Source organism: Bactrocera latifrons, unplaced genomic scaffold (assembly GCF_001853355.1).
Source record: "Bactrocera latifrons isolate USDA-ARS-PBARC rearing strain unplaced genomic scaffold, ASM185335v1 scaffold_111, whole genome shotgun sequence".
NCBI classification, from domain to species: domain Eukaryota; kingdom Metazoa; phylum Arthropoda; class Insecta; order Diptera; family Tephritidae; genus Bactrocera; species Bactrocera latifrons.
Window position 1 is genome coordinate 274,489 of NW_017534531.1, and position 13,847 is coordinate 288,335.

The 13,847-nt window shown below is 37.1% G+C and overlaps 1 protein-coding gene across 1 annotated transcript in view; it reads left to right on the top strand.

Annotated features, from left to right (window-relative positions):
- The window catches only part of LOC108974024, a gene marked incomplete in the record, with an annotated part of 296,862 nt that overhangs the window by 79,758 nt on the left and 203,257 nt on the right, over positions 1 to 13,847 (top strand). Inside the window, 5 exon segments of the mRNA XM_018941597.1 lie at positions 4,094 to 4,952; positions 5,032 to 5,218; positions 5,293 to 5,404; positions 5,467 to 5,625; positions 7,939 to 7,989. Coding sequence (XP_018797142.1) covers positions 4,094 to 4,952; positions 5,032 to 5,218; positions 5,293 to 5,404; positions 5,467 to 5,625; positions 7,939 to 7,989 — 1,368 coding nt within the window.

The window sequence follows — 13,847 nt, forward strand, 5'->3', positions numbered from 1 at the left end:
CCTTTCAGATAGTTCCATTAAAAGGTTTTCACTAGAGATGTTGACCACTTTCATGTTCCCTTGACCATGCCGCTGCTTTCGCTTGTGTCTTCCTCCGTCAATTATTCACTATCTGCCACTATTTACTACAACAATGCTTTGGCCGATAAAAATGCATTACGATTTCTTTTAAATTATCATTATGTGTTGTTGTTATTGATGCTATTGTTATAATTTTTCACGTCGTGCTTTACTTCCATTCCATTTGGCAAYAAAACACAAATGTTCTTGCTACAGTTATCTGTGCATTCCAAAGCAAAGTACTCGCCACCTGAATGAAAAAGCAAAAGAATGCGAGAAGAAACTGAAGATCGCCACACGATGCGTACACATTCGGATTGGCTAAAGTAGTGCTGAGTTTGCTCGGTCTGGGTGGCAGTTGCACGACTAAATCGACATACAGTCGAGGCGCCATCTGTTTTGCTACTTTGTCTTTTCAGTGGCCATAGTGAGTCGATGGGAATGTATATATCCGTATGAGTGTGTGAATATGTACAGTATAGCAAGCCAACAAGCTAAGGTAATATAGCAGTGAAATTGCAAAAATGTAAGTTCACATAMTCAACTATTTTGTAGTATCAAAACTTTTCATTTCCAGTCATTTAGACCTGCGTTTAAAGTTTTGAATTCAGTATCTAGTCATCGTAGCGAAGCAAATAGTTTAGTAACTACGTAGACACTCCATGGACACATAAATTACAGACCCGACCCCATATATTGCCAGGGTTTTTAAATTCGCTTTTGGTATCTATTTTCAAAACGGTTATGCTTCTTTCGGTAGCTTTTAAAACATGAAAATTCGAAAAAATCTTATGCAACTATATTAGTTTTTGCTTGAAAACTTATTTTAAAAGTTTACTCGGGATTCATAGAGTACCTCACTGGCATAGAAAATGCCTTCCTTGTTTAGAATTAGGTGGTTCGGTCCAACAAAGTTAGCCAAACAGTCTCTCACTTGTAATATTTCCATTGTAATCTCAGCTCTAACGCAAAAGTCTTTCGGCAATCATAACCTACAAGTCGTAAGCTGTTTCCACAACAGTCAAGGTCGTATAAGGGATTGTCTCACATTCATCTCATTTTGAAGTTGGAAAGGAAGCTTAAAACTAATAGGATAATCTATATAATTTTTCAATATCTGTTCGGTATCCATTAACTCACTGTCATAGAAAATTTCTTCCCGTTAACCAAGGTAAGCCAAAATGTCTCCCATCCTATCTGACTTACCTTATGAGCGCAGCTCTAAGAAAAATCTTGTTTTACGCTAAATCATTTAATATAGTTAGAAGTCTTTTCACGACGGTCATGATCGGACTAACATCCATCTGATTTTAAGATTGGAATTTCAAAACTAGTAGGATAATCTATATAACGTTTCAGTACTGAATTCCAAATATAGAGGAACTTATAATTTTTGGGATCACTCTTGTATCTCACTTATCCTCACTCTTAAACATTCATCTATGGTTCGAACGTGTCGAAACAGTTAATCGCTTGGACCTAACAGATGACAATAAATTATGTTTACTTCAGCTTTGGAGCAAAACTAAATTTGAGCTTGCTGCGAAGAACTTTACAATATTTGCGTTCGATTTCTGTTGCTAGTTCGGCTTAATATCTATAGTCTCCACCAGTTGAAAGATAACAAAAATGTTTATGCAGATGCTTAACATTTCTCGAAAAGATATCTGAAACTATTTCTTTTCTCAAGTTTTTTTTAGCTAAGTTTCAAACTTGGCATGGGGAGTGCATCTGGAAATTTGTGAGACAAGATATATGATATAAAATCCGGTATTTTAAAAATAGATTCGACAAATAATTTTTGTAGCGCCCTATGACAATTATATGGTCACCTAAAATGCAAAATAACGTAAAATCACTTTTCATAAGTTTACAAACGCAAGAAAAACGTTGTAATAAAAACCACACATATTGAAACAACATTTGAATTTTGGTTATAAAATGGTTATATTTTGGTTATCCTACACTCATATTAAAAAAAGTTGAGTTTCATAAATATAATTTATAAAATGGTTATATATTGGTTATTATATCGGTTATTATATCGGTTACTATATTGGTTATTTGAAATTATATGACAGCGATTTTCGATTTTTTATTCATGACACGTTCTTTTGCATTTGAGGGMACGATATGTAAGTTACTCGTTTCTGTCTGGTCCAAAAAGTATAACACGATATGTATTGTACATGCTGATGAATGAATACCGATTTATACGCGTATACCTGAGCAGCTAGAACCACTTGTAACTATATGTACGTGTTGTCAACATTTAGTAGCTGCTCTATCGGCTGCTGGCTGATCATTTTCCACTTTCAAATGTGCAAGTCTCAGATGTTGCTTCTTCTTTTTTGCTTTTTGTTTTTGAGATCATAATTTGCTCGCATTCAAAGTTGATATTTTTCCATATGCTTACTTTTGCGGCCAATTGTTTTTGTTAGTGCTCCAGCACATACATATCTACACATCCATATGATGTGAAAAATTYTACTTGAATGCATTGCATTGAGTACTTTACTTTTATTGAAATCTCCAAATGTGTTTTCTCCACTTTGTTGTCTTGCCGCCGCAATTCGCTTTTAGTTTTCCCATTGATTTGGTGCGAATTAGGCGGTGGTGTCGTGATTTAGTTCTAACTTAAGAATTTGCAAAGTTGTTGCATTACAAAAGTACACTCAAGTGTCTCGAAAGTGGTTTGAAATAGTTTCTATAGCTTTAGATCGAGGTTTTGTATAACATGCGAGTATTGAGATCTGTAGAATAAAAAGTTGTTGATTTACTCTTTGGAATTTTTTGTGTTTGATTATTCAAGTKTTAGTTGAAAAATTCTATTTTCGAAAGTTTGCAGTTCAAAAAGTTGTTCCGACACCTACAATTTTTAATTCGGCGTTGGTTTATTTTTCAATTTGTGCTCTGTAATTCATCTCAAGATGGCGAGAAAATTCCATGAAATTTTTTTTCTGTCAGTTGAAAAATCCTGTTTTAAAAAATCAGATATGCATGAGTGGTTCAAAAACTCAATTTATGAGTTTACGACACATAGAATTTTTGATTCGTTGAAGTTTTTAGGGGAAGAAATTGTGGTTACTTTTCCGATTTGTGTTTACAATAAAACTCAAATGAGACGATTTTTTGTGGGTTCCAGAGACTTAATGTTGCACTGATGTCTGGGGACCATATTTGGCTATTAGTTTAGAAAACCTGTTTTCGAAAACCGGTGATATTCGAGGGGTTCACAATTTTCTCTCCGATATTCTTAATTTAGTATTCAACGAAATTTTTAGAGAGAAATCAGTTAGTTAATTTTTCGATTTAGGTTTGAATTAGAACTCAGTAAGAGTAGAAATGCCCRTGAAACGACACCATTATAATTTCTAGGGTCCTAGACTTATTGTTCTACAAGTCTCCGGGAACTATACCGATTTTTAGAKGTTTTCGAAAATCAGAGATTCATGACGAATTCAAAATGTTCTTTTCGTTACTGAAAATTTATTGATTCGACGCAGTTTTTTACTTTTCAGATTTGGGTTTGCTATAGAACTCAGTTTGATTAGAAGAATCTACGAAATTACACGATTCAAATTTTTGTGGTATTTATCTTCGGGGACCACAGAGTTTTTGCGATCGACTTCGAAGTCTTCAGCCACGATTTTTGAGTATCTATTTCAGTAACCATCGGCTTCTAGTTAGAGGATCACAAGACCCGAAGCGATCAAATACTTTGGTCACAATCGCAACATAAAAACATCGACATTCTCGTCGAAAGTTCTCGGTTAATTAATTATCGATAGTTTGGAGTTATTGGTTTATATATTCAAATGAATCTTTTCCTATTTCTGAAATCGATGGAGGGTGCGGTATTGATTTCGTAAGAGAGATGACTTTTTGTAGTGAAAAATGTAGAAATGATAACTCCGGTTCTGAGCGGAATCATCCACAACCTCTCCGCCTCGCTTACTCACACAAATATATGTATTTACTTATAGTGTATTACAAAACTATTTTAACCATTATTATTTTCTAAAACTTTCAGATCGCATCAATAAAACCACCTCTGGTTCGTGGGAGCTCGTTGAGAAGGATGGCGAAGTAACGCCGCCCGGCACACCGCCGCCGCCATACCTAACCATGTCTGGTGCCGAAGAGCAATTGCAGTTGGCCAATGACAGTGTGGTTAGTGGCGGCGGTGGCGGCATTTTCATCGAATCACATCACTTTACACCACTAGCAGCCGCAGCTTCACCCACACCAACACCACCGCTCACGGTAAAYGCCAACACCAACAAYCCCACTACACATTCCAGTCGCATTTTAGCCGCACAAGCTAATATMACCCAAAAGGAGATCATCTCCATGGAGGACGAAGATGCTTCCGATCAGGAGGGTCCATTCATTGACGAAAATGGACCATTCAATCATCTGCAACGTTTGTTGGAGCCGGAAAATGTCGCCTTCTTGGCTGTCTTTCTCAATTATGTGCTATCGAATTCGGAGCCGGCACCGTTACTCTTCTACCTAATCACCGGTCTGTACAAGGAGGGCACTGCGAAAGATATGCGCAAGTGGGCATATGAGATACACTCTACATTCCTAGTGCCACGTGCGCCACTCTCCTGGTATCGCAAGGATGAGTCTTTGGCGCGCGAAGTGGACAACGTGCTGCAAAGCGAATTCGATAAAGTGGAAATACTGCGTAAGGTCTTTTGGAAGAGCAGAAAATGTGCACGTGACACGATCTGTGCGCAATTGCGTGAATTCCAGCAGACGCGCACCGAAGGTTTGGGCACAATTTATGGACCGACTGATGCGCAATTGGCGGAGGCGCGTGGCGACAAGCAACGCGAACAGCATATCTTCGAGGAGACATTGATGCGCAAGTTGCAGGTGTTGATGTGAGTAAACCTTCATTTGACATCCATTATAAACCTTTATATTGTCTTAATATAATATTTGTCTGCTTTGTCATTACAGCGAGGAGTACGAAAAAGACTCACCTTTGGAGGATCCCAAAAAATTGGCGCTATGCTCGGCCTTATCAACCGTTATACATCGCATATTCATAACGCGCTCGCATCCAAACAGTATTGTTGATCGTGTGCACCACTTTGTGAGTCGTGAGAAAAGTTTTAAGTCGCGTTTRATGGGCAAAAATCGTAAAGTAAGTCGTTATATAGGATTTGAGAATTTCAAACTGAAAARATTCAAATAATATTAAAATTTTTTACTTTTTAGATGATTGTTCGTGGTCATCCATTGGTATTACGTCAATACTACGAAGTGACCCACTGTAATCATTGTCAGACAATTATCTGGGGTGTGAGTCCGCAAGGTTACCATTGTACAGGTACGTCTCCGTGCTGCCAATTTGCTCCTGCTCCTTTACTGACTATTTATGTTCTTTTTCAGACTGTAAATTAAATATTCACCGTCCTTGTTCGAAAGTGTTAGATGAGAATTGCCCAGGCCCGTTGCCGCAGTCGAAACGAAAAGAGCCACACAACGATAACAAAATCAGCAAATTTATGGGGAAAATACGTCCACGGACCTCGAGTGATTTTATTTCATGTGAGTTAGGCAAATTTTCGAAATTTCGAACTTGTATTAGTGAGTGATTAGTAAAATTTTCGAAGTTTCGAACTTGTGTTAGTRTTCTAAGCGCTGCAATTGAATTATATGCCTTCGTTTTGGAGTAAGGTACTTTGATCTTTGGTATCAMAGACGAGCAAATGTTTACATACAAGTCCAAAGACTTCAGTCCACTTAGTGTCTACTCGTTCCTCTAAAAAACGTTGGAAAGAGTAACAGAAATACACATAAGATACAAAAGAAATCCAGGAAAAGTGGCTGTTTCGCCATGCGTATTTCAAACATAAATTCGCAGGAACAGCAACCTGTGAAACCAGCGGTCTCAGAGATTGAACAGTCGCTAGGGGTTAAAAATACATCCTAGTTACCTTCTTAGACATAGAAGGCAGTTGTAATAACATCCAGCCTGGGGCTAGGTTAGGTTAGATGGCTGATCAAAGATCGCACCATAGAAAAAAAAACTCCTGTGTTCGAACTTATAAATAAGCACAACGTCTGGGGCTAAGCGGCCTTAAAGACTTCGACATCGTTTCYACGACAGTCGGGTCTACTTAACCGAAACGGACCACGATTTTTATCCGGCCAAGGACTGTCMACTCAGCCGAATTCTGCCCGKTYAGTAGTTTCAACACTGGGAGTTTCGACGATGTGCAGATATGTCCAAATAGGTACTATACATCTCAAGGAGCCGTGTTATCTCTACTTCTCTGGATCTTAACCATGAACAAATTGCTGTTACATCTAGAAAAGAAAGGAGTACATGATCTACGCTGACGATGTGCAGATTTCTCTAATAGGTAATTTCCTGAGGGTATCCAGAGGCCGAATATGACATACGTTATATTGACATGGTGGCCGATAATGGAAAATAAATACGCGCTACGGCSTTTGGGAAGCATACAAAGAGCAGCTAGTATATGCATCTGTCGAGCTCTTAGAACAACGCCCAGTCAATCACTMAACGTCATATTACACTTGCTGTCAACAGACTTGTGCCGTAAGCGAAGTAAGTTCGTAGAGTGAGGGTAATTCTATGATACCTGTTTTTACCATACCAGAGAAGAGTGGGAAAGGGGCGCTGTAGACAGGAACGCCGGTCTCCAATATTGCCTTCCCTTCCAGACAATATATACGAATGTGACCAAACTAGTTAATCGAGTGGGCGTTGATGTAAACGTCTTTCGTTTACTAGACCACTGCAATGTCTTCCAGGCGGAGATCATAGTAGTCAAATAAAGTTTTGTTGTTCTGACAAGGAGTGTGCTCATAACAAGGAGTATATTTATGTATGCAGATAGCCAAACGGCTTTGAAATCACTCCGGTCTCCTAGTGTTTCGTCAAATATAGTGAAATAATCTCTAAGAATATAAACCTGTAAGGTAGATGAACTAGCCAAATCAAGTACCAAGTGCAATTAGACTCGGAAAACGTAGGAATTTACCTGTCACTGGCCACTTGTAGATATTTAATCGACGAACATGATATAAAATTAGCTGAGTCTCGGTCGAGCCAATCCCTGACTTGCTATACAAGTATGCTAACAGCAAGAAGAGACTGTGAAATATCTTTTATAMGAATGCAAAGCTTTGATTACGAAAGGAATCCCAACTATCGGTCRAGGGTTTCTGGACGAGGTTTCACAGGTTGCAAAATTAAAATTTTTTGTGCTGATGAACTTCATCAGAAGCACGGATTAAAGAAGAGGCAATCAATTGAGGGAATATTAGTCTGGTGGCATCACAATGCGCCTGCTTAAGGCCTAGGTGCGTGGCGGACAGTTATTCTACCTACCTACCTACCTGGTGTTCTAAAGCCAACAAACCACCTATTATAACTTCGTGCTGATTTTTATGTATTATATGCTATAGTTGTAGTCCAGTCATTATAGTAAGTTCAATATACAATATTTACAGACTTACAGCTGGGTATCTCGAATTCCGAGATCCCTTATCTAATTTAAGCTTAAATGATTGGACTATTGTACGAGTTTATTTAAATTATTATATTTGACTAGAAACGACATTATATTCTTCGAACTGAACTATAAAAGGCAAGTTCTTCTATGCAAAACTTTTTTATTTGACAAGATGTCCTCACGAAATCACAAATAAAACATTGCCTACATTTAGGGTATAGTACAGCAACCCACTTTACTAATCAGTTTTCTTCAAAGGCGATTAAAAAATTAGTTGTTAGATGTGTTTAAGAATATTATAAAACCTTCGAAAAAACATTAATTTCTAATAAATTTTTATATATCCATATTTTTATTAATTTTTTTTTTTTTTTAGCGGAGAAACGCGCACGTCATGAGGAAGACTTTGATCCGGATTTTTCAAGTGGTAAGTTTAAAATAAATATATTTCTTTTTATAAATACTGTATGTTAATGAATTTTTTTTTCGAATTTCCTATATATAATATATTCAGCTCAATATAATTTAAATTTAGTGTTTTCCCGAATGAATAGATCATAAATTTGCAAAAAAAAAGTGATATACATTAATTGATGTAGGGTTAGTATTAATGAGTAGGAATTATGCTTAGAAATCAAGTATACTTTCTGAAAAAAGTACCAGGAATTTGTAAATAAAAAGCAAAATAGTCAATTATTCATCAATATTTATTTTGTCGCCTTCAAAGTAGTCCCCTACCAGAAGTAATACATATAAGACAACGTTTTTTCCAGTCCTCGAAACATTTTTCATAAGCAATTTTTGGGGATGGTCTTCAGCTTTTTCAATTAATTTTGTTTCATTTCTTCGATCAGTTTGGGGAATAAGAAAAAATCACATGGAGCCAAATCTGGTGAATACGATGGTTGATCGATGGTATTCATTGCGTTTTTGTTTTTMAATTCGGTCACAATCGTASTCTTTTCGAAAAAATTCAGTTTTAATGGAACGAGTCGAGCAAAAACGCGATTCATACCCAAAATATTCACCAAGTGATTCGAACGGAATCGCGAGAGATTGTCGAGCTCTGTTGTCCTCTTTAACACTGGCCTGACCATATCCTTCACTTTTTTAATATAAGGTTGTTAAAAAAGTCTTGGGGTATTTTTTTTATTGAATTTTCAATTGTTCATAAAAAAAAATAAAACTCATGCCCAGCTCTTGACCGATGCTACGGCTGCTACTATACCGGTCTCTTTCGACCAATTCAGCGATTTTATTGCAATTTTCGACGACAGGCCTTCCGGAGCGTGGCGCATCTTCGACCACCTCTACACCAGAACGGTGGAAATGGAAACTGTATCGGGTCCATAAACTGCACAAATTTTATTGGCGGCTTGAGATGCATTTTTGCCTTTATCGTAGTAGTATGTACTGTAAAATATGCCGTATTTTCTCTTTATTTTGCTCCATGGTTGCGACGCTATAACTCAGGAACGACTGAAAAGAAAGACAATCAATCAAACACGTGTTACTGCGTCAAATGGGCTTTCCAGAAAGGTATAGCATGACCCGATGCGACGAATAAGACTAGAACTACGCGCTCTCAACGCCAACTAGCGAAAATACCGCAAGACTTTTTTGACAATCTAATTTATTAATCAGTTGAATAGGTTGAAGGTCGTCCAGAAAGAGGCATGTATACTACATTTGTTCATTGCGTGGTACCAAAAACTTTTTCCAAAAAGCTATTTTTTTGCTATGTGATTTTATAAATATTTTATTAATATTAATATAATTTATTTGTTTTTTTTTATATGTTTTTCATGTTTAATATTTTTTTTATATTTTTAAATTTTTAATATTTATTTTTAATTTTTTTTTTTATTTGTTTTTGTAAACCAAACATAAAATTAAAATACAGTAATTTATGTAACATACGAAACAATCTGGCAGCATTTGTTCTTTCCAAAAGCCACTCACTCACTTTCCATATACAAAATACCTACGGTAGTTCTCACACTGCCGCAACTGGTATTGAGTGCTTTCTAAAGTCTGTACTTTTTCTCTCCGTACTCACTCAATGCTCAGAGTTTTCGCAAGCATGCGCTTATGTTGAAAACACGCTCGTTGTCTCCTGCATCGCTATTTCGMTCACGCGCCCAATTGCCGCTCTCGCTACGTCATTTTTTGCAACACTAACTGAGTGTGCATCATATGATTTACCGGCTTTTTAAGTGGCGTCAATAACAACCCCCAAAGTAGTGATTTGTTTTTTTTGTGATTTTTGTGATTGTTAAGTTTAATGAATAAAGAATGTGCAGGGGCAAGGACACGGCCGTGCAATGCATTACTGGTTAATGAAAAGGATTAAATGTTGATTTTGAAAGAAAAGTTTTTGAGATTTTTTTCTAAAGAGGAACTGATGGAGTTAGTTAGTTGAAAAACTAGCTTTTGATTTTTAGTTATTTCTCTCTCTTCTCTATTTTTTTTTACATATTTTTAATAAAATTTCTAACAAATTTTTAACTAAGTTGTGGCCAAAAATCACGACAAAACTGGTTTTATTTTTCAGCTTTAACTCTCAAATCAAATTCTTCAAAAAATTKAATACTTTCTCGCTTTTATGGCGCATAAAAATATATACCTGCAAYAAAACTGCTCCACCACTCACCCCTAACACCATTTCTCCGTTGCAACGAAGAAAGTTCCCTTCTCCTAAAAAAATTCAAGGAAAATAAAAGTTCGCTACTTCTTGGTCTAGACACTGTCGTTATACCGAAGTTGAAATGTCGAAAGTTGTGCGCGTTTGCTCCGTTGGTGGTGAAGGCTGCATGCACAGCCGCGCCCGTTTTACCACCTTTCCCATCAGCGCCTGCTGCAACGACTGCTCGCTGTCTACACTTCATTGCCTGCCTGTCTGTTAGCTGGTCTGGCAGMTAGGTCTAGYTCGTGCGTTGCGYCTTACCTTGCCGCCAGAAACGCTTTGATGAATGCAACCATTTCCACTTGAATATAATGCTTTAATTTTTTTTGCGTGTTTTCCTTCTCGCGGTTCCTTGCTTTTGTTATTGACATCTTCATACTCTCTCCTTGCCCTTTTTCTGCTTAGCAATGTGTCYATTGTTTTYTTCGACACATCGTTTGGCCTTAAACAGGTTTGTTCACATTTGGTTACGCTGTGGCGTGACATGTTTGGCATTTCGGCAGCGGGGTTCACGCTTTGACGCATTGCCTGTCGTCGTTCGCAGTCGCAGTTACAGTTGCAGTCGCTGGCTACGCCGTGGCTTAAGAAGTTGGGTGCCTTAAGTCGTAAGGACCGGACTGCATTTTCCTGTTTTGCTTTTTGTTGTTGCCAACGTTTTTGTTGTTTTTTTTGGCTTGCATGCGATTATACTTTTCCATTGTTTTGTCTCGTGAGTGCGATTTTATTAATCGTTTTTTGAACTGCGTCTCATTTTTTCCAATCTCTTTTCAGCRTTGTTGTCGAGCACGTGTGCTCTCATTACTAGCTCGTTTTGATTTCTATGCTTATACACGGATAACTGTTTTCGRAATTTGCCTCTTACCTTCTGTTTTGCCAAAATTCCTACTGTGTTTGTTGCGAATGTCAATAGAAGTAGCCATTTGAGTTGATTTTGCCGTCAGTTTCTACTCGGTTTACGGAACATTTGCTCAGTTTGTGATGTGTAAAATAAATAATCGATATRTTTTGAGGTTATAATATTTTTACTGTGACATTTGAGGGACCTGGGCATATAATAAACTTATAAAATCAATAATAATATCTTTCTATAGATCAAAACCTTTTCAGATTCTCTCATATTTACCGATATATATATTGATTTCCAAGCTTATCAAAACTAGAATCGATAGATGAGTTGTGATGACCAATTGATTTCCCATTGAGAATGGCTAATGCTGAGCATGAGCCTTAAATTTAACTCATAACACATAACTTAACTTTAACATAGAACCACTCAGATCCATACCAGCGCATTTATCTAGTATCACGGGAAGTTCCTTTCAAAAGCATGCGATTATAATCCAATAAAAAAAATGTTGACATTATAAAATATTGGCTAGTTGAAAAAGTCTTTTCGTATTTCTAATTACGCTTCAAYTTATTTTTTTTTTAATTTATAATCAACTTTAATAAACCAAATATGTGCCATTTTGGTCGACCACTTTTTCGCCATTTTTCTACTRGAGASATTATTCCATCATTGTAAAACTTTTCTCGTTTCTCAGCGAAAAACTGCGACAAGTAATTTTCACACGCTTTTCTTGAAGCCAACTTCACTCCATTRAGAGAGTTTTGCATTGACCGAAACGAATGGTAGTCCGATGGTGCAAGGTCAAGGCCATATAGTGGATACATCAAAACTTCCCAGCCAAGCTCGCCCAGTGTTTGCCGAGTCAAAGAAGTGTGTTGTTTAGCGGCGTCCTGATGGAAGACGAAGTCCTTTCTGTTGATCAGTTCTGGCCATTTTTTTCGATTGCTTGCTGAAATCCCATGAGTTGTTGGCAGTAAAATGTAGAATCAATCGTTCGACTAGGTTGGAGCAGCTCATAGTGAATGATTCCTTTCCAATCCCACCTAACACTCCGCATAACTTTTCGAGTCATCAATCCTGGCTTTGCGACCATTTATTGAGCTTCACCCCGCTTGGACCATGCTCTTTTTCGCATATTATTGTCGTATTTGATCCACTTTTCGTCTCCTGTTACCATTCGCTTCGGAAATGGTTCCTTTTCACTTCGTTTCAGCAAAGAATCGCAGATGTTAATTGAGTCTATTAAATTTTTCACAGAAAATTCACGTTTTACCCAAACATCGAGCTTCTTTTGGAGCCAGTTTGTTTTAAATGGTTCAAACCCATTTGATGTTGAATGTTAAGTTCCTTAACGATGTCATGGCTGCTTATGTAATCTGGTCCTGATAAATCTTTTCCATAATTTCATCGACTTTTCCAACGATAGGTCGACCAGAGCAAGGTGCATCTTTTACATCGAAATTTCCAGAACGGAAGTGAGCGAACCATTGTTGTACTTCACAAATTTCATTGATGGCTTGCGTGGCATTCTTCCCGCTTTTATATAAAAATTTTTAAATATAGCGAATTTCTTCATTATATTCACTCACCTTTGAACAGCTGTAWCTGTTTTCAACTTCCCAATTTAATTTTTTTTTGGTTAAATGAAGCTTAAAATCTCACTTTTCCAACACTATGTGGCACTGGAGATATACGACTGCAACGACATCTATTGACAAAATACGAAAAGACTTTTTCGACTATCTCGAATATTAAGTATCGAGTATTATAATCGATTAGTGAATTAAAAAATTAAATTTTCACCAACAATTGGAGTCCCCCATTCAGCTGATTATTTCGTTAGACTCTTGAGTGTTGAAATTTTTACACTCCAATTGCGCTCTCGTTTCCATACCACAACGTTCMGTCTCACTCATAGCGCACAAATTAATGCTTCAATGCGAGCGTCTGCTGAGCGAGCAGATTTGCTTGCCGGCAAARTAGCAAAATCGCAGCAGCAAAACGAATGGAGGCACAAATGCCAGAAGCGCTAAAATAGTGTTTTCCAAAACGGCGACGAAAGTGGTAGTTGTTTGTTGTTAGCGACGCGAGTGTCCATACGGAGCGGTGAAGTACTTTATTTGCACGCTTGGTGAGACGGTGGCTCGCGTCTTCGACGGTTTGAGTGGAAGCCCTGCCTTAGCAAAAGGCGCGCGCGGAGTGGCGTCAGACAGTTGTGGCGCAGAAGAAGTGTTAAGAATTTAAAGAAAATCTTAAAGTAATTATTTTATGGAAAAATATTAATTTTTTTTTTAAATCTTAAAAAAGTTATTTTGCAAAAGAAAAAGAAATGTTTAACCTTAAAGTAGTTATTTTGCAATGAAACAAAAATTGCTGGTGTTAAATTTTTTTGTAATTATGTTTTCGCAAATGAGTTGTGAGCGTTTTGTGTAAAAAATTAAAAAAAAGTATTTAAAGCGTAAATTTGCGTAAAGTTTTTTACATCAAACAAAAAAAAAAACCTTTAAAAACTTTGTGTCCCATCAGTGAAAGCCTGGTGACCAGTGCGTCATTAAAACAGTAAATGCCATTCAAATTACTGTTAAATGAAAATCTATAAAAAATATTTTTAAAAGCGGTTTCAAGTGTTGGCGAAAAATGCATATTTTTACATTTGTTTTTGGTTTTGTGCGCATAAAAATACCTGAAGTGCATTTGTATGTGTATTTGTGTATATGTGGTTGTATGTGAAAGTGGCTAATAGCCGCAC